The following is a 24,761-nucleotide window of genomic DNA, read 5'->3' as shown; positions in this document are numbered from 1 at the left end:
GGCGCGGTGTCAGGACTAGAAAATAGGGAAGAGGAAAGTCCGTCTGGAGTGGGGACAGGGAGGGCTGGCATCCAGGGGACCTGTTCCTACCCTGACCCAGATTTCCTTTCATTCTGAGACTGCCTCTCTCCCTGGTCTACTCCACTCCATCCATGCGGACCTGCTCCCTCTGCCCCTGTAGAAAAACGGCAGAATAAAGACCCTCCATGGATTTGAGGTGTAAAAAGGACAGAAATACCTGAATACTATAATGTATATTAATGTAGTGCCTATCATCTCCACCAGGAACCCTGTACCCCCACTTTATTCATAGCTGCATGAACAGAGAACAAAGCGGAGAGTACTTGCCCCAAAGAGTTCTCAATCTGAAGCAGCCTGAGAGCAGGATTCAGTCTAACCTGTGGCCATTTTTCTCCCATTGTCTCGCTGATGCCCTCTGCCATATCTGTGTTCTGCTTTTCTGGTTATAGCTACACGAGGACAGGTGTCAAAATACAGGCATTTCCTTTTCGTCACTTCTTGCTGCTGGACCAAAGGGCGCATATATTGACAAAGCATCATTAGCATTTAGAATTTATCACTCCTGGCCAGCCAAGAAATGATCAAAGAGGGAATCCCCCTTACAGGCTGGGATGAAAAGAGAGAGTGATACATTTGTGATAAGATTTTGTTGTAGTAGCTAATTAATTATATGAATTACAGTGACATTTTTCTGGGAATGCAGCAGGTAAAGTAATAGATACATTAATATCTGGTAGCAGGAAAAGAGCATGTGTCCTAGCTTTACTTTCTGACGTAGAATCCTAATTATTTATCTTATTCCTGTGCCTGAAGAGTCCCTGCAAGGAGAGTTCCAAAGGAAGCTTTACAAGGAGCTGTTGAAAAATTACAACCCTCTGGAGCGACCGGTTGCAAATGATTCCCAGCCACTCACTGTCTATTTCACTCTCAGCCTCATGCAGATCATGGATGTGGTGAGTCTGTAACCTTCTAGGAAACTATTTCTTTAATAGGGTGCATTTTTCCTTCCTAGAATGGAGATTTGTAATAGTAAAGGAATGCTGCAAGGTATTGGAAAGCACAAATAATTCAAGACACAATGCCAAATTTTGACTGCCTTTTTATAGAAGTAAACTTAAAAGTAAAGTTTGCCTCTTTCTTAGATCTCTTGTCAATATTCCCCAACCTTGTTAGCAGTATGAAAAATTTAAAATGAAGCTCAAACTGCATACTTTGCCTTTTGAATCCTTAACTGTACTTAGAACCAACAAGAAGTGTAGCTGGGGGGTGGGAGGATATGCAAAACCAAAGTTCTTGATTTCTGGTGGTCACTAAAAAGCTTCTTATTTTTGGAGATTTTGGAGATGGGGGGGAAGGAAGGGGGTGTCCTGGCCAAAGTCCAAGTTATATTATTTCTTATCTTATTTAGACAAGATTGCTACATTCTATATGCTTAAATTTTAGCTGCTCTATTTGCAACCACCGTTGTTTGGTATATCAATAGATACTCCTGTCAGGGCTTGGCAGGCTTCTAAAATGCACTGTAGGATCTTTTGGGTTCAAATATGAGTAATTTAAGCTTCGCTCTGTCCCAGCGGGGCAGAGAGGAAACTCTACGTGTAAGTGGGTTTACAGTATTCATTTTTACTGAATTCAACTGGCTATGGCCACTAACAAAGACGTTAGTCACTTAAAACTAGCAGTTAACCTCAAAATGCTATTATCTTTCCATCAGATGCTTAAAGTTCGAGGCACAAGAAAGTTAAAAGAAAGATGGGATTATTCATGACAAGTGCCTTGCTTTTTGTTCCCTTACAAGCTGCCAATTGCCCAAATCCAGACACTGTTCATTTAGCATTAGGTCAGCACACACACACTCTGTAGGTTTAAATGCTCATAGTTTCTGTGCACATTTTTTGCAAGTTTTAGATTTATTAGACCTAAGGTGAAAACTAGGATGTGTATTTCCAGTGTGATATTTACTATTTGTTAAAGTGAGAGTACGCAGTTGTAGTCAATGAGCTGTTTCAGTGTCAGTGCCACGAAAGCCAACAGGCAAAATATGTCAGTTCTATCCTTGTCTTTGGCAGATGAGTTTTAATGTATGTGATACTAACGAGCAGAACAGAACCTATATGGAGTCATATATTCTTTGAATGATGGCGAGGGAAGAATATGTGTTATGTAGAGTGCAATAATTTCAAGAGGTACTGGCAGATGCAGACTGTGGCTATACTGCACGGGTACCTGAGAGCTAGGAAAGGACAGCCAGGCATTAGACCAAAACTTTGATATGAGACTAAAGTCTGTACCAGTGGGCTGATGTAACAGGTGACACTAACATCCCACTATGTATGTGGCATGCTTTTGTTATTAATGATGTTTATTATGGGTGCACTTAGAGATTTTGAAAAAAAGGGGATCTCCTCGCGCTGAACACCGCAGACACAAGTAGTAGGTGACTCCTGGCATAAAGAGTCAGTCTAAATAGACAAGTAAGCAAGAATGCCTTTGGATAGTCAGACACAACAGAAAAAGTGTAAAAGCAAGGAACACCACAAAAGGAATAAACAATACTGTGTTAATAGGGGATATATTAATTTCAGCATTCACCTTCTAATTGCATTCCTTTAGAATGTGTCAAGATAACACAAAGAAAGATGCATTTGAAGGGCAGTAGGAGTCATGAGGACAGGGCAGGTCAGAGGAAAGTAGGAGAAGGAAGCTGAAGTGAAAAGAATGAAGGGCAGAGTGGGACAGACAGAGCTTCAACCCGCTGACTGCCTCAAGGTCCCCAGAGAATAGCTGCAGCTATTCTCGCTGGCTCAGACCTTCGTGGGTCTTTTGCCACGTACGGCAGGGAATGTGGAAGACAGGGCAGAACTAACCACTCGGTTCTTGTGGCCCCATATCATCTGTGTGATGGAGCTTTCGTCCAGCTCCTCTTTCCAGTGAATCAGGTCTCTTAGTGGCTTCTGCAGCAGCTCCTACTGGCTAGAGTCTTCAGTTGTAGCTATACATCCTGTGTATCTCTGGTTTTAGTTAAGATTTTTATCTTTGGTAGTGATAGGCCAATATGTTCGGGAAAGCTAAGCCAGTCTGTTCAAGGCCTATTCAAACTGAGCACCTGAACAAAACTCCACATTTTAATGTATCTCTGCAGAACTCAGCACAATACATGGTGCTTCAGCTGAATCTTAAACCAGGCTTTAATAAAATGCCTTCCCAACCATGGGCTTAAGTTTACAAGGCCTTCTTCTGTAGCTCCCTTTTGGAAGATGACCTCCTGCTGCACCATGTACCCTCTCACAGCTACTGGAGGAACTTTTTTGCTTTGGCACAGGATAGTACAGTTCCCTTCAAAGGATTTTTGTACAACTCTTTTTGTACAGCTATGTGTTCAGGAAAACATTTCTCTAGTACTTGGTTTACTTTGATAACCAGGATAAAAACCCTGATGCTGTGGGGGTTTTGTTGTTTGGTTGGTTTTGTTATCGTTAGCACTACACTACATACAATTCACTTCACAGTTATTTCAGAACAGGAGAGCTCGAAAAAGCACTTTGATCCAAAACAAAACAGGGCTGCGAACAGACCAGTATTTTCCCTGGCTTTCAGAAATTGCACTTCTGGCATCATTCTATATAGACACATTTGGCTTGAATATGTTACGCTAACCTGCTTTTTAAGTATTAACCACCCTGGGAAAGGTTTGTTGTATGGCCAAACCCTCCTAGTGATGACACAGCTTACAGAAGCCTTCTTTACGTCATCAAAAATGTTTCCTGAATAGAATAAGCTGAATGCCCACACAACTGTTTTCCTGCTTAAATTGCATCTATACTATAATGGTTTCCTTTGCATTTCTATGAATTAATAGTGGGGCTCTCTTCCCCACACTCTTGACGCAGCTATAGCTCTGTCCTCGACTAGTGTATGAACAGTTGGCTGGTGGAGACACAAATGGCTAAAGGCCAGCAGGCAGTCACCTTCAGAGAGGTAATTTCTTCTGGAGTTGTTAAGTTTAATTAAAAACCATACAAACTGAAGGGCAAATATCCACAGATCACTAGCCAGTCTGGGCATAGTCAATGACTGGCAGTCTTGGCTAATGATTCAAAAGGGAGTTTTTGATCCTACGTGCCTTTTAAAAAATCCTTTCATAATCAGTAAGAAGCCATAGTTTTTGTACTGGCAGTTTAGTTACAGTTTATTCTGCTTGCTATAAAACTGACTGCATTTCTTTCTCAAAGATCTGGGATTGACAGGCAAAGAAAGAAACCAACCATGAAGTAAATTAAGCTTCACACTATAAAACAAATGAGTTTTCTTCATTGTCAACAAGAAGCAAATGCTGGTGGGAATGACAGCTACTTGCAATAACAATTACTGGTTTAACAATCTAGAAACAAAACATGTCACCATCATACTTTCCTGTAGTTTATATATTCACTTTAATGGCTTCTCAGCTGATACAAGCTGTACTGGGAGTTAGATCTATCCAGAGCAGATCTCTCAAATCCCTGCCAGAACAGATTGAGCCAGGCTGGATCCTGGCTGCTGCTGTTCCTTACTTGAAGTCTCTTCCATTCCACTCCGACTTTGCTGATAGGAGACAGCATATGAAACCTTCTCCAAATACAGTATATTTTTACTACCTTATATTTTTAGTTTAACCCTTTCCTTCTAAAACTAGCAATTATTTCTATCCTATGCCTGCACATATGTTTTTCTTTTTATTGGTATTGCTTATTAATATACATGCTAGTATCAGGACTACATAATGAGGGACCTGGAAGTGCTGATTGCCCCAACTTAGTTTAGTTCACTAGAAAACAGAGTTAATGAACTGTCTAATGAGAATGCAAGCTGGCATCATAAATTATACAAAGTGTTGCTAAATGGGGAGGGAAAACAGTGGCAGCATGAGAAAAAATGCAGTTTGGGGACACATGAATGAAGAGGAGAGCTAGGAAACTGGGGGAGTGCTTTGAGAAGTGGGAAAGCATGATAGACCTGAGAGACAGCAAAGGCGTTTGGAAGAAAGGTGGAAATTAGGTTGAAGAGGATGGGGGAGAAATGGAAAGAAAGAGGTTTGAAAGGAGTGGATTTTAAAAAAGCTTCTGTGTCAAGCTAGTAAGAACTTTCAAGAGAGAGATCCTAGGTATCTTTCAGTTCCTATATTCCTTAATAGAAAAATCACTGCTTTTAAACCTTTGCAGACAATCTTGCAATTAAATCGTCCTGAAATGAAAACAAACTAGAGACAGCCAACTGGCCAAAAGTGCTCTTCAAGGACATTTGAGTTATTATATTATCAGAAGATGGAATAAGGTTTCTTTTGCTTTTTGTAATTATTTGTTTCAATTTTCTTGAAATGAGAAATGCCAAGCAATTTGATGAAAGAAATGCAAAATAGCCTACTTCCTCTCTGATTTGCTGATATCTTGTTTCAAAAATCCTTGCAGGAAAGCAATGTATATTGAATGAATAGGCTGATAATAAACATCTCTCTGGATCTGAATCAGAAAATGTTTGGAAATATCTGACTTAAGAAAACTAAACAAAATTTCAGAATAAGCACATAAGCAAAATCTTAACAGACAAATACTAAGGGTATCCGCATACCTTAGTGGCAGGACAGTAAGAAGGGTTAATCAATGGTCATAGTTGGTCAAGGTCAGAGCTTCAGTACAATGTCAAAAAAAAAAGGAATATGATGTAGAGAAACTATGTATTTTTCTCTACATCTCACCTCATGGAAACCCTGAGGTTTGTGCAGGAAACCTGCACAAAAAGCTAGTCTTTGGCCTCTGCCTGTATTTCAGTGTTGACACAGAGTATGAACCTTACTTATGCTTAGGAAAAACTTCCAGCATATGCATTTTTCAGAAACAGATTCTTGAAATACACCAATATTGCGTAATTTCCACACTGTCTAAAATGACAGCTACCACTTTTAAAACACTATGTAGAGGCAAACACCTTCTAACATTCTTATTTTCTCTTGTAGCATCCATCCCAATAACAGCATCAGAGGAGAATATTCAGCCACTACCTATTGGTTTAGAGGGAACACTAGGAATAGACAGAGCAGCAGTGCTGTTCCTACTCTGCTACATCTCATGCAGAATAGTGAATGGCATAGAATAACAAATACAGTGATTGTGAAGGTATTAATTTTGTGCCTAGCCCGGCATTTTTACAATAGACATATTTGTATCCACTCTAAGTTAATACAATTAAGAGAAATGTACCTGAGGGAATTCCATCCCCAAAAGTCAGAAGATGAAACCTTAGAAATTAATGCAAAATGATCATATATTTACACTGCAAATTACTGCTTAGAGACAAGGACATGGAGAATTGGAATACTTTGAGATATACAGTGATAGTTCAAACTCAATCTTTACTATATCTAAACAAGTAGAAGAATCCTATGGTATTATTTTAGTTTGGAAGTGGCTTCCAGAGGTCCCCTCCTGCTTCAAGTATGTCTAAATAGACCACGTTACTCAGGACCGTGTCCAGTCAAGTACTGAACATTTCCATGGAGAGAGGTTCCACAGACTTCCTGGGCAACCTGTTTCAGTATTCAACTATCATCATGTTCTCTTAACATCTAAGCAGAACTTCCCATGTTTTAACTTGGGAACAACACTAAAAAACACTTCTAGAAACCTGAGGAGAAACCCTCCTTCTTCAAAAAAAATTGGGTACATAAATAATACAACAATAAAGATACTTTCGGTGAAGTATACCAGATTTCTTGACTATTTGCAGCAAGGTATGTATTTTGAATTTAATAAAGCTTTTTTGAATAACATTCTTAGCAGAATTCTTAGAGAATAAGGGCTTTGTAAACCCACATGGCAACACTAGCTAGAAAATCTTAGAGTAGCTGTCAATGGTTCATTGTCAAAATGGTGAGATTTAGTTACGTGGTGAGGTTTCCCAGGGACCTATACTGAGTTAGTGTTTTCATTTCATTTCACCTGGAAGGTAGAATAAGTAGTGTTTTTATTAAATTTGCAGATGACATAAATTTGGGAGAGGCTTAGAGAATACTGACAGCAAAACTAGAATTTAAAATTGCCTTCTTGTAAAAGTAGAGTGAAAGGACTGGTTTGACACAGTCTGATGCATGTTTTTTTCAAAACCTCAATTATGTGAAATTTTGAATACTGTATTTTAAGAAGTATTTGGATGCGCTGGAAATAATCCATCCACTGGAGGCTTTTTTTGGATTGAATGAGTTTAATTTGATGCCTAAGTGCTTTCTTAACTGGAACCAAGGACAGGTCAGTGCTGCCTCTGCGTGAGGGCAGATATTTGTATTATTTTTATCATTACATCAACTATAATTGTAGTCACAGTCCAGCCTCTCCCTGTGCTAGAAAACAGCTGAAAAGATCATCTGTGTTCCAAACCATTTACAAACTAATGATACTTTGATAGACTAGATTCTTTTAACATCAGAATCATTCATATCATAACTGTTGAAGCATACAAGACAGTGTTAAATAAAACTTTAGCATAAAAAATGCTAAAGTTAAGACTAGAAGAGTTACTGCATTGGGATCAGACCAATAGCTTTCTGATATTAGTTTTCACTAAGATGTCTTCTTAGATTTTTCTAACGCATTTCAGCAATTTTACTCTGCAACTGTTGAAAACATTACTGTGTTCGGGGACTTTCTGGTTTGAACCTAGAATTTGTACCAACTTCCTATGTGGAACTCGGGGTATCATTTTATAAGTGTCCTAAGCTGATCTCAGCACTCTGCTGCTGAAAAGATGATCTCACTAACTTCTGACCTCATGTTCCTACCCCTTTGGCTTGCACCACTGCCTCTGGGACTGAGCAGTTAGCTGTATCAATTTTTTGAGTACTCATTTATCTAGATGATTTACACTAAGTTTGGATTTAGATTAGCTTAAACTGCTCACAAACCTCTACCCGTGGTTCTTCACTTAAAATCTGTCATACATTTAGCAAAAAACCAAGCTAGTTCCACCTCTAGCTAAGCCAAGTTGCTAAACTTGGGAAAATGCTGGATCAATACTATCTTAGCTTGTGACTTCTGTAGCAAGAGTTATGGTGACAAACATTTTGGTGGGTATAAATGTGTCCATTTTGGTCAACTCTGATCATATTTTTTTTTTTTAAAACTAGCAGAAGAATCAACATTTAATAATTTATTTAAGAAGTTTAATTTAGTTATTTACCTACATTAATATTCAAGTTCTTACTTATGTTGCATAACACCATTTAGTCAGGAATCTTTCATGGTTCCTCCAGACATTTAGTAGCTAATTAAGTCATTTACTACACAACAGTTTTTGCTTATTTTCCAGTTTCTCATGTTTCTTTTTTTAATTTCTAGTTAGGGGAAAGAAAAGTGCTGAATAGCTATTTCTATGTAGTGAGCAGCAGCAGAATCTCAAGAGAAATGCTGTTCCTTTAGGCTGTTCAACTCACTTGTGCAGACCAAAGGAAAAATGAAAGCATGCAAACTTTTTTATGTTTATCTGAACTCAGTCAAAGTTTGCTCATCCTACATTGCCCTTGGTTACTTGGATGAGATTTAGATATTCAAGGGCTTTCGTCCTTGTTTTATTTTACACAGTGTAAGTGATACAGTTGATTTCAGTGACTTACATACAGTGCTTAGCAAAGCCTCTGCATAAGAATCTACATCTCAGTATTTGCAATCAAATACCCTGGACCTACTGGGCAAGATAGTAATGTGAAATACCTTGACATTTTAAAAAGAAAATTATGCTGCTGTCATTCAAAGAAGCAGAACAGCTTCTGTAAAGAAAGAGACTATAAAACAAACATCTCCCCCTGCAAAAAAAAAAAAAAAAGAAGAAGAAAAGAAAAAAGAAATTTAAATCTGGAAAGATGAATAAAACAACCAAATCAAGAGGCTTGTTGAGAAATGGTGCTAAAGAAGTTCCTAAGCTGTTTATCAAACCTCAGCAGCCTCTTTGCAAACAATGGTTGTGGCAGAAGCTCATCAAATCTGCATTATTCTTTTAATTTTTAGCATTCATTTGTGTACATTAGAAAAAGTCTCTCCAAGCTTTATTTTCCTCTCACATTGCTGCTTGATCCTTATTCCCTCCATGCTAAAGGGAGGAACTATTTTCACTTTCATCTTGCAGCCATTTCCATTCTGCCATGATTTATTCCTGTGAGTTTAGAAAACTGGAGCAGTGCTGGGATATGCTTTCTGATATTTTTAGTTAGTTTAATGCCTAAGAAAGTTACTGGATTATAACAGAAACCGGAGTATTCTGCTTCCCCATGAAATATGAAAACCAGATCTTTTCAAATAACAGTCTATATTCTGATAATTGATCTATTTAAACAAGCAGACAACACATCTCTCTACCCTACTGTGGTGAGATACTAAGAGAAACTGCAACCTTATTTCTATGATATTTGTCCATTTTTCCTGTGCTTCCAAGTATCTTCTGGCTTTTTTTGACTATGTTTTCCTTCAGCATCTTTCTTTTACCTAGTCTTCTCAGTGTTAGATCTGGAAAGATATTTTAAACACAGTCTATATTCTGTAGGATGGAATGGGAAGCAATGGATTTAAACTAATTTAGGCAGTTTGCAGGAAGGGAAAAAGGACTGACTAAAGGCTATAAAAAACCTCCTGATAATAGTTAACTGGAGGACGTTAAGAGATGTTCATTGTATGTGAACATCAGAACTTCTGTTCTTCTTTCTGGTTCCAAAGGAGAGGTCTTTGGAATTCTAAGACAAATCAGTTGGGCTTTTTCTGTTTGTTTGCTTTTCAATACTGAGTAAAGCAAAGCAGTTTCTCTAACATTTTTCTCATCTTTTGTGATATAAATAATCAGCATGAATCATAAAAGCTCAGTACTTCACTTCTTTGTTTTCTAACTACATTGGTACAGATGCCCCATTAACTTAATAAGTAAGTAGACAGCTACAGGTATGCCACTTGTGGTGAAGAAGGTTTGCATCCTTACTGTGAAAAGTATAATTAAGGTCCGAGAAAATAGATTCTGTTGTGACAGATTGCTGTAGAGTACAGTGACCAGAACATAAAGCATTCACATTTTACACAGGACCTCTTACTCGAACAACAGAATTTGCAAAGTCACATCATCTAGTAATAATTACTAGTCCTCAGTAATCAGCTAATAAAACAAAATCACAGCACAAGACATAATTTCTGGGAGTCAGGTATGTCTAACTAATACTTGTTCTTATACAAAGCTTTTGATTCACAGAAGTTTGGGGACTGAAATGAATATACTCCCTGTAATATTCAGAATTGTTTCTTTTTTTTTTTTTAAAGACTGCATATACTTAAAATTACAATATTTCTGTCATTTTCAAGTACTAGACAATACATCATGTCACTACTTAATACCCAAGTTCATATCTTTTGTTTTGACCAATATGGATCAGCTTGTTACAGTCTGTGGAAATCTGTATGAAATGTTTGAAAGCCCCATATTTTCCTTCAGCAATGTTCTTGTCCTCAGATAGCGCAGCTACACTGATCTGCATTGGCTGAGGATCTGGCTCCATAAAGTACAAGTAAATTATTACATCAGCATTGTTAAACCTTCTTTGCCCGTTAAATTACTTCCCTGCTTCCCCTGCTCCCCAGGCTTTGGGGAGATGTGCAGCTTCAGTCCCAGCCATGGCATGAGCGGATGTGCTCTGTGTGTGCAGTCTAGTCTCTGCTCATCTGCTGCGGTTTTGCACACACACAGACTAATTACATACTCCATAAACCTGGTGCTTCTTGGGAAAGCCTGTTTTACTGTGCACGTAAAGATGGGAGTTGACTGGGTTCTTCCTGGATTTGATTTGTCTCTGACTGCAGTGTCAATGTGCGCTGGGGAAGGAGTTCAAATGCAGGTGGTTGCCCCTGCTGGACCCATTTCTTTTTTGGGAAGGCTTCTGGAAGTGCTGTGGGAAGATGCTGTGGGCTGGATGAATTATCTGGGGAAAAGCACCAGTGTTACCAGAGGAGCTTGGGGACTAGATTAGATTACCAGGCATAGTTTAACAGTCTTTAAATGGTAGTCCTGATGGGCGATGGCTGCTGAACAATTGAGTAGGTGGTATTCTGTTTCTGTTCTCTGTTTCATTTTAGGGCTGTATTCTCAGACCTGTGCAGATACAGTGCCTGCTTTTCTCTCAGAAAAGCACACACTATAAAAAGTTTTCAGTAATTTACAAATATAATAGTACTGTCAGCGCTTGAACAAAGTATTGTCAATGGATTGCAAGCAAACACTTTTCTATCTATGAACAGGGTATTAACATAGAAACATTCAAATGTTAATTACTTCAAATTTAGATGATACAGATGTGAATTCTTCAGTTTCTCCTGAACTCCTCACCGTGTTTGCCTGAATAGACTACTAAACAATCCAACTGTTCCCAATCTAAATATATCTGAGTTACAAAAAAGGCAAAAAAAAAAGAAGGAAGATCTCACAATGGGTTCACAGCAGGGGGCGTATGTATGTACAAGCGCTTCAATAGAAAAAGAAATCTTTTAAAATTCACTTAGAATTTTAATTACTTAAATAATTTATTTTTAATGTGTTAAGTAATTTATTTTGAATTTTTAATTTATTCAAAATTGAAAGAATTATTTTCCAAGAATAACCAGAAGATGCCTGAAGTAAACTTATATTCGGATTTAACCTTGAGTTATGCTTGCATGTTCATGCCTATTATCTGAAACTAGAATTTGATTTGTAAAAAGGAGAGGTTGTTAACACTGGCTTCAACAACAGCTAAGTGGGAAGTGCTAAGAGCATGGCGGCAACATAAGAATTTATTTATCCAGTTCATCTCTCCAAAATCATCTGGTACTGATGTAAAGCCATATTTGCATGGCCTATAATCATGTCTCCATATTGATTATATGATCCTCATAGTGAAGTAGCCTGAAGGGAAGGGTTGGTGGCCCCATGCACATGTTTAATTATTACAGCACTACTACTTTGGACTTTTATTGGATTGTTTTTCTGTGTTCAGTTGTGAGTGTTAACATATTTCTGTGGTTGGCATCCCCATAATTAGTAACTACACAGCTGTGTTGGTTAAGTATTTGAGAGGAAAGAAGCAGGTCTTTTTACCCACTACCACCAATGCTACTAAATGCAAGAATGAAGACAGAAAAAAATAATGAGCACTGGTAAGTTTGACTGAACCCCTCACTGAGCTGAAGAAATTCAAATAAGCATTTTTATGGATTTCGGAGTGCTCACTCCATCTCTGACCCCACCAGACAGAAACATTCTTTTCATAGGAGAGAGTTTGCTCTTTTGTGTTGCAGAAAACAACAGCCTGAAGGACTGTGTAGGTGTTCTGACATTTCAGTCATGACGCTTGTTGCATTTGTGAAGAAAGAGACACACAGTTGATTTTCATCAATATATTCCTCTCAGCAAAGCTCACCGTTTCTCAGTACCTTTGTCAGTGATTCTTTATAGGCTGTAAAGAGAAGTGGGGACTATATGGATTTTTAGGGAATGTTGAAAATGAAGACCCTGTAAAAGAGGACTCTCAAACCTGTCCCTCAGAGGATGTAGGGTAAGGAATAACTGTAATTTCTGTAATGCTGGTTCATCTTCTCTTCCTGAGTTACTAAGGTGTCTTTGTAACACTTCTGTGTGAAGAGCTGCAGAGATGCTCAGCTGGATAAGTAATGTTTTTTGAACTATACTCTTCTCCAGGGAATTTCTTAATTGCCATGGTGCTGTCTGTGCTGTATCCTAGATTGAACAGAGACCCCAAGACATCAAAGATAATGGATTGTATTATATATCACAGAAATTTTGAAGCTACTCCTTCTTATTTAATTTGCCCACACTTAGAAAGATGGAGATAAGATATAGTTAGAGAGACTGTCTGGGATGAGTAATGGCGCTTTGCTAACTGGTCCTCTGAAGCTGGCTTTAACTATGTCCATTTGTAGTGGGCAGAGCTATTCCTCACGGCTGTGTCGTAGTCAGGTGCCTCTATCTCCATGGCTCTGGTGCTCCTCAAAGGTTCTGCAGTTCCAGCACGTGAACTGATGCTAAAACATGGAGAACATGCTCTGGTCAGGTGTGGAAATCTCTGTTGCTGTTATTCACAAAAGTAGGATAGTAGAATGCCAGCAGCAGGCTGGTGCTGGAGCTGTGTGCTCTGATCACATTAAGGGAGAGGAAGAGACTGCTTTGTGTTCAGCTCCTTGTTCTTCCATAACTTTCTCTTCTCTCCTTGAAGAGATCACCCGCTTCCCTTCCACTTCAGTTTGCTAAATATACATGCTGTAACAGCATTTCTATATGACTTATGAACATTTTGAGGAGAAAGGCTTAATAAAAAGTCAAATATGACTTAAAGTTGATTAGCAAGAATAAAAATAGAGTCAAATCCTTTGATATAATACTGTCCTGGCATTACTGGTAAATCCGGGTGTAAAAACCTGACCTTTTAACTTCTGTGTTTTGCAGCTAACCTCTAGTCAAATACATCAAGTTCAAAAGCTTTGATTCCCTTTTGACTTAATGCTGGCTAAGGAGTAGGGCTTTGGGGGCTCTATGATTCCCTCTTAGCCTGTGGAATGGTTGGTAGTTCTCAGATCCCAGTACGTGTTCGGAGCTGGGATGTGTATCTCTGTCAGACTGACAATGATAATCATCACCTAGAGCCAGTATTTAACACTGATTCAGGGTTCAATACTCTCAATGGGAGTTTGCTGTGGAATACAATGGAATCAAGAATTATTTGTAAATAAACTTTCAGAACACAGTTATTACTTCGCATGCTTGCATAAATGTAACTGCACTTTAAGTTTTATGCTATATTTAATGATTGAACTGAGTGAAATCTACAGTGGATCATGGGAATTCATAAGATAACTTGAAAAAATGCAACCTCCCCCTCTAGCTCTTCATATTTTTTTTGTACAAGGTGTGCTGAAGTATGCTGTACTCTGCTCATTTCATATGCCTGATCCCTGCTTGTCTTTGCAAATATGAATGTGTCCAAATCTAAATACAATCTCTTGTTAACAATGATGTACTGAAAAAAAAAAAGGAAAAAGACTGCTATTACAATTATGTCCCCATGGTAACAGAAGTGGTACATCATGAGGCTCTTACACATATTTATAATCTCCACTTCTTTTCTGTGAAACTCAGTGAAAGTACATCTCGAGCCCACTGCCAGGACAAAACCCAGTTACAGTCAATAGCAAGCACAACTGTCAGACCTTGTCAGAGTATATACGGAACAGAAACACATTCCACATTTTAAGGAGGCTCCTTGTACAGGTGCTCTGCCCAGAGTTAAGATGGCTCTTCTATGCTCTTTCCCCAGCAGCTTTTCTGCTGTGTAAGACTTGCATCCGTCTGGGAAGACCTGTGTACATTTTGAGCAAACTGCTTTTCTTTTAAAGCAGGATAAAGTAGTTGGGGAGCAAGAAAATGCTTCTTGCAAAAGCATGTAAGATTAGTTGGTGTGGAGAAAACACTGGAGTTTTTCAGACTTGCAAAATAGAGCAGACACAGCACAATTTAAAAAAAAAAAACCCACCCCCTCAGAATTTCACCTGAATTAAGTTAAGCAAAGCAATCAGACTCCTCATCTCACACTCTGAACTCAGCCTTAACCCAGGTAAAATTCAAATGACATTTTTCTCATTTTTATTCTGAAGCAAAATTTAAGATATTCAAATGGCCAAAAATGAGTATCTACTCCTGTCTCAGCAGCACAGAATGCTTTAGTAACTTTTTAGCATTTTAACTCTAGAAACCTTTAAAACTTTCATAGAACTTTAGCTATGAGTGGAAGCATAGTTGTCTGTTGTATTCAGACTTAATTCCTTACTCTTTTGTTTCCTTCCTTTTTGTGCACCGGAACAGTACATGGGACAGGTGAGCTCCAGGCTTCAATACCCATGAAAAACACATACTTGAAAATCCCTATTTTTTTTAGACTTACACATAGGTCAAGCTCTACAGTCACTGTCTGAATTGTAACTGTGGGTAAGCTCATAGCAAACCTTGTATTAAATATGTGCTGGCTGAAGCATTAAACACAGACCAGAACTGTAGCTAGTCTAGTGCTCAGGGCATCTTTCCACCACTCACACCAGGAGATTTCCTTTCCTCCTCTCCCATTCCCTTCCTCCCAGCTGCTGGATGCTGTTTCTCACCAGTGTTGCCCAGGGACTTGCAGACCATCCTATTGTAGTTTCTACTACATGAAACCAGGAGCTCCCCATAATGGGCTTCACCATGGCTAAAGCTTGTGCCTCTGGCATACCCTACCCCAGAATCCCTCTGCACCCTACAGCAGATGCTTGTTTCCATTTGTGGTAACATTCTGCATTATTTCTGCTCTGTTTCTCAGTCTGTCTCTTCTGCTTGTCCTTGTTACTACATGCAAACATCTGGAACTAATGTTGGCAGATGTGGCAGTCTAAGCTGCTACACATTGAGCTGTATAACTGTGCAAAGGCTGCATTGCTGAGGATATTTATAGCAGTGCTGAAATCTGTAATGCTATGTAATAGTTTCATAGCAGTACTGTAAAGTATTCATTTGGAACTGTTGCATTTTTATTTGTAGCTAAGCACCATTTTCCTTCTGTTTAATTTGCTGAAAATAATGTGCTTGTAGGTTAGAAGGAAGATTTACAAAGTAATTTTTTATAAAGCATTTGTTGATTTTCTAGTCATTTAATCAAATTTATAATAATTCAGTAAAAAAACCCCAAACCAATTCTGAACAATTTCACATGTTCCTGATGGGGGACATGCTTACAAACTGTCATGACAGGAAAATGCTCTACAAGCACTAAGTATCATATGCCACAAGAGTAATACCCAAAAGTGAGACCCAGTACAGCCTAGCTGGCTAGCTTTAAGTACTGCTGGTGCTGGTTTACGCCGCAGCCCAGGTAATAAAGAAATCGGCATTACACATATATACATAGGCCAGCCTGGATGTGTGCATTTCAAAGGAAGACGACATAAATAGATACTGCTTTGAAATAAATCTTCTGTATCTTGAACTTTAAAATTTACACTAAGTAAACATTTAAGAAGATAAGTCATATTTTGAAGGTGAGAAGCTTCACAGAATTGAAGTAATAGCAAGATGAAGTCTGGGCTGCCACTGCGCACTATCTGCTAAAGAGAGGTAGCTTCAGCTGGAATGTTTGGTTTATCCAGCATTATTTCTAGTAAGTGTGGCCCACTCCTTAATTTGTACAAAGAATAGTTCTAGTAAATATGGCCAGACAGACGAATCACTGAATGTAGGTCATGGTTCTAAAACAAAACAAGGACAATAAATAAACGGGATGAGAGTGCAGAATCAGACCTTAATCCCACCTGTCTCATGCAGGAAACTTCACTAGATTAACAGTGGCCCTCTCCTACAAATATTTATACATTTTTTCATAAAATTGAGCCAATATATTCAACAGTCATTAGCCCAAACACTTCACATGGATGATTCAACTCTTTCACAAATATTCTTCAGCTGCATTCTCTTTTTCAGCTGTACATTCTAGTGTAGGTTCTTGTTCAGCTCTGCTGCACTGTTCACATGATGTGGAGAGGCTGATTTTTTAAGTCAAATAGGAAAACAGAGGAACTGTCACTGCATCTGGGATTGGTATTGCACTCTGTCCTTCAAGATTACGGGAAGTGCTTAGGACAGCAGGTTGTGTTGGGAATATGCCAAAGATTTCTCCTGCATTGTTCCTGGCCAGCGATTTAGGGGACTTCAATAAACTGTACTTACTGTATCACAGATGAAAGCAGGGGCCGGGAGGGAGTAAGGAGGGGGTCTCCCTACAGGGAAACTCAGTTTCTCATATAACTCATAACTATTTCAGTTAGTCCCAGAAAAGCCATTTATTGCCTTGCTCCTCTTTGAATTTACAGTCCAAAGTCAGCCTCCTTAAAAAATAAAAACAGATAGTGGCAGCGATCTGTGCCAGTCTGTGTTATCTCCAGCAGCAAAACTCTGCTTCCCCCAGTCGGGAGCAATGCAGCAGAGCAGTTCTCTATCTCACAAAGACCTTCAGCATGTAGAGAGTATGAAGAACAATTCATATGCCATCCATCACAAGTCTAATAAGCCTAAGAGCTCAATAGAAAATAATTTTTCTTTTCAAACTTCACTTTAATTAAATACTCACATTTTGGTTCGCCTTAAGATTTTAATTCTTTGATTAAAAAAGAGCTAGAAGAAATTAAAACAAAGATCAATAAGCACACAAAGTCAGGAAGACATTTTCAGGCTGGATTTCAGAGATTTAACTGCAAAACTCACCTTAATACTACAGGAGATATTTAGCTAAATCCTGAACACAGCTGCAATACCTTATCCCTAAAGGTCTGAAAGAGCCAGAGAGAGTCTGAGTGGGAAGGTGAGAAATTCACGGAGTCAGCAAATTAGCAGCTGATGTAAAGGGAGCTAGCCTAAGGCAAGCCCAATCCCAAACCCAAGCCCTGCAGAATTGGCACACCATGCTGACTGACTGGGCTGTGTAGTAAAACACATGAACTCAAACTCTGTTTAAAGAGTTTAAACAGTTTGCAACAGTTGCTGTAATTTTGAAGGAGTGTTGCTTCCCAGCAGTAGGCTGTACCGCTACACGATTAAGTCATAGATGTCAGAGCTCTGTTATATATAAAAGTTTCACTGATATGGCAAAAGTCAGAACAGCAAATATAAATGTGTGTTTAAGTTTGAAGTGGTCTCAAGAAAAATGCAGTGAAACAATGAAAATTTATATTTTCCACTTCTGACTTTTTATGGAACCATTTTGTACTTTTTGCATCTATTTTCAAGAAATCAGAAACATTCTGTGGCCTGTTTCTGCTGTTGAGCCTCACATGCTGGATCATGGAATATTATTAATATTACTTATGCATTCATAATGCCTGTTTATACAGCATTTTCTGCATAATTGGAAATATGTGCTGAAAGGTGAGTCAAACCCATTTTACTATGATAAAAAAGTACATTGCTGACTACTGGAGAAGCGAACCTAGTCCTTTTGTGGTGAAGGGGAAGTCAGGTGGGGAAGAGGCATCAGGAGTTCAAATCTCTCATCTCACAAACCCTGTATGCTGCCTTTTTCTTCATCTTTATCTTGCCTAAAAAACCTGTTTCACATTGCCAACTCTCCATGTAGCTTTTTATTCCTATGCAAAAACCCCAAACATTCCTTAATTCCACCCAAATTTGCATTTTAATTAATCTTGCCTTTTTGCAGGTGCAATGTAGGTGTTGCCTTAGGCTTCAGGGGTAATGAAAGTGCACCCATTACGAGGCAGCCTGACCCTGCACACTCTACTGACTATGATCAAGACATGCTGCAGCTACAGCCCCCACCCATGGATGACTAGAGGTAGTCCTTGGCAAGCAGCTGCAGTTTTCATTTCAGTGTCCTTGCAGAAGCATCAGGCTAGCTTTTTTAAGTAACTGATTTTTATCCTCAACCCTGAGATAGCAAAATACAGTTTTGCCTGTACCACTAAGAAACCTTGAGCCACCTTTAATACAAAAGTTTAGTATCAACCTTGGCACATGAGGAGAGGATAATTGCGATAGTTCCCTGTGTTGACTTGTTATAAAGAATGCAAGGTCACTATGGTGTTTTCAGATGCGCTCCAGGTGGGTGATGCTGGGCCACATGCTGCTCTGGCCTCTCCTGGAGGTTGGCCACACAGGGTGCTGGTGTGCACAAGCACGATGGGCAGGAATGGAGAAGTCATAGAATCATAGAATCATAGAATGTTTAGGGTTGGAAGGGACCACTAGTGGTCATCTAGTCCAACCCCCCTGCAGTGAGCAGGGACACTGCTAACTAGATCAGATTGCTCAGAGCCCCATCCAACCTGGCCTTGAATGTTTCCAGGGATGGGGCCTCCACTACCTCTCTGGGCAACCTGTTCCAGTGTTTTACCACCCTCATTGTAAAAAATTTCTTCCTTACCTCTAGCCTGAACCTACCCTGTTCTAGTTTAAAACCATTTCCCCTTGTCCTAACACAGCTGGCCCTATGAAAAAGACGTTCCCCATCTTTCCTATAGGCCCCCTTTAGGTACTGGAAGGCCGCAATCAGGTCTCCCCGTAGCCTCCTTTTCTCCAGGCTGAACAAGCCCAACTCTCTCAGCCTGTCCTCATAGGAGAGGTGCTCCAGCCCTCGGATCATTTTTGTAGCCCTCCTCTGGACCCGTTCCAACAGTTCCATGTCCTTCTTGTGCTGAGGGCTCCAGAGCTGGACGCAGTACTCCAGGTGAGGTCTCACCAGAGCTGAGTAGAGGGGCAGAATCACCTCCCTCGACCTGCTAGCCACACTCCTCCTGATGCAGCCCAGAGTACGGTTGGCCTTCTGGGCTGCCAGCGCACATTGCCGGCTCATGTCTAGCTTTTCATCCATCAGTACCCCCAGGTCCCTCTCGGCAGGGCTGCTCTCGATCCTTTCTTCCCCCAGCCTGTATTGATACTGGGGGTTACCCCAACCCAGGTGCAGGACCTTGCACTTGGCCTTGTTGAACCTCATGAGGTTCACACAGGCCCACCTCTCCAGCCTGTCCAGGTCTCTTTGGATGACATCCCTTCCTTCTGGTGTGTCAACCTCACCACTCAGCTTGGTGTCATCCGCAAACTTGCTGAGGGTGCACTCGATCTCGCTGTCTAAGTCATTGATGAAAATGTTAAAGAGCACCGGTCCCAGTACGGACCCCTGAGGGACACCACTCGTCACTGATCTCCATCCGGACATTGAGCCATTGACCACTACCCTCTGGATGCGACCATCCAGCCAGTTCCTTATCCACCGAACAGTCCACCCATCAAATCCATAGCTCTCCAATTTAGAGAGAAGGATGTTGTGGGGGACCGTGTCAAAGGCCTTGCAGAAGTCCAGATAGATGACATCCATTGGTTTCCCTCTGTCCACCGTTGACGTCACACCATCATAGAAAGCCACTAGGTTTGTCAGGCAGGACTTGCCCTTGGTGAAGCCATGCTGGCTATCTCGAATTATCTCCCTGGCCTCCATGTGCCTTAGCATAGCTTCTAGGAGGATCTGTTCCATGATCTTCCCAGGCACAGAGGTAAGTCCAGCCCCTTCACTACTCTCCATAAGTTTTGATGAGCTCAGATTCATCTTGACACTATGGCTGCCTAAAGTATGGCCACAGCATCAATCTTTTGTCAACTGGCCATTTTATGAGTGCTTAACTCACCCTCCAGCCCATTCTCTCAGTACTAATCCTGTAAGAATTCAGGTTTTTTCACTTTATACAGCTTAGTGAGCTTGGTGCATGACCCTAAAAAGGAAAAGGAAGAAAACCCCAAGCTGTGTGAAGCAAAAATTAAACATAACAGCATTTTAAATGATGGGGGAAAAAATGTCATTAGGTGCTAGTAATTTGGCATTGTGGATCAGAAGATATTGAGAATGTTTAATGAGCAAGTGCTGAGACAATGAGATAAGAGCTAATGAACTGCTCAACCTGCTGGTTTCAGTAAGATGACATTCAAGCAAACAGAAGTGAAAATCTATATGGAGAGTGCCTTACATGTCTCTCACTGGCCACCAGCCCATTTTTAACTTCAGACTACAATTATTAACTTCAGTCTTGCTACGAGATACCAGTCAGGCACCTATCATAACAAGGGATGTCTTAAAATATTTCCACGAACTTTTATTAAGGTTCATAGTAATTGAAGCTCAGTCCAGAGATGCCTTACTTTTTCTGCAATTCAGGTGAGATTCAACCATGTAAAAATAAAGAATCTGTATTTGAAGTGCAAGAATTACAGCTAACAGATTTTAGTCAGGACAGCACTTTATGCAAGTCTTCTGCGAAGCATGTGCTTCTTCCTAGGTGCTGTACGTCACTGCCTGCATGCCAGTCTATAGGCATGTAGGCTTATTTTACTTCTTTTTCCCCTTGCTTTTTGCTGCATAGCTTTTCTAGTGTGGATATTAGATGTCTTGACAACCCTTTGAAAGTCAGCAGATAACATTCCTTACAAAGTTTATAATATCCAGGCTAATGCCCTTCACAAAGCATCTCTTTGTTTACATATTCTGTTGAACACAGGGTAAGGGAAGGATAATGTGAGAATCTGATACTGTGGTTCCAAAGGTGATCAGTCTGATACTGTTTAAACTGAAAAGACAGACAAAACCAGAGATGGGATCTGGAAGAATGGAGAAAATGCAATTCCCTTCAAAAACTTGCAAAAATTGTTACCTCTACCTTCAAAAATTAATGAAAGCCCATTCAGGTCTTCCTGATGTCAGCTACTTTCCATTCATTAACTACACTGCCATAAAACAATGTGATAAGCAGTTCAGTAGCAATTTGCCATCTGCCCTCGCAGATCATGACTACAGTTATGAATCAAGTAGACTGAATCAGCCTCCCACCCACCTCCCACTGCATGAATGAAACCTAACTCTTCATCAGCTGCACTACTTGGCCAGTAGTATCTAAAGAGCAAGTAACCTGAAGTAGCTGGTATGGGAAAAAAACACACCAATCCAAACAACACGCTATAGTTTCTGGTCTCATTCTCTGACTAATTTTCCCAGCATCTCAGAATATATTGTGAAGTCCTTTTTCTTTGTTCCTTTATAGTAGAAGGGGTTTGCTATAGAAGCTGCCTTATTTTTGTATTCAACACTTTTTCTGTAAGTGTTTACAAAATACTGCAAAGTGACAAAAACTGGTGAAGTACTATGAAGCATTTCAAGCTCACCCATCATTTTACGGGGAAGTACTGCACAACTCTGAGGAAAACAGTGTTAATGCGGTTTGCTGTAAAGCTTTTAAAACAGTCCCAAAAAACCTCCCTAGCTGGGAGAAACCCTGAAGGATGTCTCCTGCCCCACCTTTCACCAGCTTCACTTGGCACCATAGAGAGGGACAAACCATCTAAAATCAGAGTCTTTCCACTAGTGATGGGCGAGTCAATCCTATAATGACTAAAGTGTTGGAAGCCATTTGCTCCAAACAACACTACAAAAAACCCCCACTATAAGCCAAGTTTCAGCATGCAGCAAAGTTTTCATAGCTGAGGAGAAATGATGGGATTTATGATTCAAACACTGATAGAACCTTAAAGATAGTGATCCAAGTGGCAGTTATTTTGTTCAAATATACTCTTTCAGGCTCTGAATGCTTAACATAACAGAAAGAAACACCAGGAAAACAGCACGGGCCATCTTCATTTAGGGCTTTGTCTTCACTGTACAAGTTACTTTTGAGTTAATACTCTCAGGATACCCTCTTTGAGCTAGGTTTGAGTGAAAGATCACACTTCAGAATAACTCTTGGCTTTCAGAATAAGTCTGCAGAGTCTCCTGCAGGCAAACCTGCGGTGGCTCTGCCACGTGCCCAGATGCCCGGCCATGTGGCAGGCAGCTGAATCATTCTGCCAGCAGCACAGCTGGATTAAAAGTCTTCTGTCCCCCTCAGCTCTGCTAGTTTGGCTGCTCAGTGATGGCTCTCTAGCCTGGCTCTGTGATGTGTGCTGGTTGATAGTAGAGCTCCTTTCTGGTACTCCTAAAATAGTTCATCTGACTATGCTGTGGGCTCACGGCTTCGAAATAAATCCCTGTGGCGTATCATTAGCTTAAGCACCAGCAGCACTCCAGCTTTAGTACAGGCTTTTCCTGCTACCAAAACGGAAATTTTTGAAACATCACTAAGGCTGGGGCCATTCATGTGTAGAAAGAGATCACACTGGGAATAAAAAGTGAGTTTAGCACAGAATTTAACCATGCAGGAGTACAAGCCATTCAGCTAATAGTCCTGAAACAAGCTTCCCACAACATAATGGATTCTGAATTGCTCTGCACCTTTGAGTAGCCAGTTATGCCTGTGCAAAGCAACACAACTACTGCCTGCCCTGCAGAGAAACCACACAGCAGTGGTGCTCTTGGCTTTGCTCAGGTGCAATGGATGGGACATTGTGTGATGGAAACTTGTCACATTCATCTGTGACAGCACACAGAGCTTTGAGAAAATGCTATCAAACTTTTAATAAGTTATTATTATTTACATCTGACCTAAAAATAGCTATGAGGAATAGAAACATATACAGGTTTTATAGGTCCTTAATTTGCAACACTTGTCTATAGACTTTAGTTCATGGCCATATGAATGATCTCTTAAGGATTGTTTCCTCATTCATGAATTAAGGATTCCATGCAAACTAGTTTTGTTGTGTTCTAATACTATAAGCAGGTTGTTGAGAGAGGCACCAAATTTATGTTTGTATGGCTAGAGAATAACAGCTACTATTGCAAATTAATTACTGCTTTGACTGGCTGGTATCTTCAGCAATGCCTCCACCATGTTAATCCAATGCAGTTTAATAATGTATTCCTGAAACCAAAGGGTTAAAGAGACCTGTTTCCCCCAGGATGCCATTTAAATGAGTTGATCACTTGAGATACTTCTGAAAAAGTAAGGTTCATGGAGGTAATGAAGCAGAAAATAGAGAGGAAGAGTGCTGAATCACTAGCTGTGGTCTGGGCCTCTTTCTATTTTTTATTTCACTTTTCATTTCAAAGGAATGTAGGAATGCATATTTGAGGGTAGACTTTATTCATGCACAATGACGATCTTTACCTAAAATCTTTTTATTTGTCTGTATGTTGTTCATTTAGTTGTGATTATACATGACCTAGTAACACTGGCATATATTTACTGATGCTGCTCCTCAAAAGGCTTCAGTTCCTTTAAGAATGCCATTGTCCCTTGCACTGTATTTGATTTTACATGCTGTGTAACTTTTTACTATTGTGCTGCTCTAAAATGGCTTCAGTTAAAGGTCTCTCAGGACTTTTGTTCAGTTAGTAAGTCCACCAAACTACAGTAAAAGAGTAAAGAGTATTGACCTTTAGTAAAGAATATTATCAAAAAAAGCAAGCTCTTTTTTTAGTGAAATGTGATTAAACCATTTTTTTTGGCCATTTTTGTCGTTTAGGAACAGCATTTAAGTTCAAGAGTGACAGATTTAAGTTCGGAGGTCTAGATGTACAAGCAACTCTGACAGTTGCTGCTCTACAGGTGACTGAAACTTGTTATGACACTCCTTAGACTGTAAATGAAGCTTTGACTGGTGTTGGGACAGGGATTGTGTGTTCATTTTGGAGAATGTGTAATACTGACAGTTTATATAGTATATTCCATTAGCTTCAGACAACCCAGGTGGATACTGATACAGTACCTCCACAGAAATAAGGTCACCAACATTTTCCTGTGTCTGAGGAGTGAAGAATTAAACTCTTTAATTAACTGCAGCATTAAGATGCCTATTGTGTCACCTGAACTTGCATCACATAGTCATAGGAGGCAAGGGGGAAGGCCTTCAAATTGGAACTGTTCCAGGCAGAATAATAAAGTTCTGCCCTGACAACAGTTTTCTGTTAAAGCTGATACTTTTTGTATAGTTCCGTTGGTATCAGTGGTGCTACTTGCCGATTAAGAAGCTACTCAGTACAGCCTCAACATACATCATCTGAGATTAGTCACACTTTCTTTGTTCGGTATTTTTTCTATTACCTGCATATGTCTGGTGTGGAAGGTTAATTACTGAGAGGGCTGCTCCTAACAGAGGTGAAACAGGCAACCCCTACTGTAATCTCCTTTTCCTTTTGAGATTCTTTATTAAACAAGGAGCCCTAGGGAAGAATCTGGTAGAAG

At 39.8% G+C, this 24,761-nt stretch overlaps 1 protein-coding gene across 1 annotated transcript in view; it reads left to right on the top strand.

Annotated features, from left to right (window-relative positions):
• Positions 1–770: 770 nt before the first annotated feature.
• Positions 771–24,761, top strand: part of CHRNA7 (cholinergic receptor nicotinic alpha 7 subunit) — a 40,254-nt gene continuing 16,263 nt past the window's right edge. The window contains 1 exon segment of the mRNA XM_035899520.1: positions 771–974. Within this exon segment, the coding sequence (XP_035755413.1) occupies positions 771–974 (204 nt within the window).

The sequence above is a fragment of the Egretta garzetta genome, unplaced genomic scaffold (genome assembly GCF_000687185.1).
Source record: "Egretta garzetta isolate BGI_Z169 unplaced genomic scaffold, ASM68718v1 scaffold287, whole genome shotgun sequence".
Lineage (NCBI taxonomy): Eukaryota > Metazoa > Chordata > Aves > Pelecaniformes > Ardeidae > Egretta > Egretta garzetta.
Note: the sequence above shows the minus strand (reverse complement) of the source record. Positions and strands in the feature narration are given on the sequence as shown.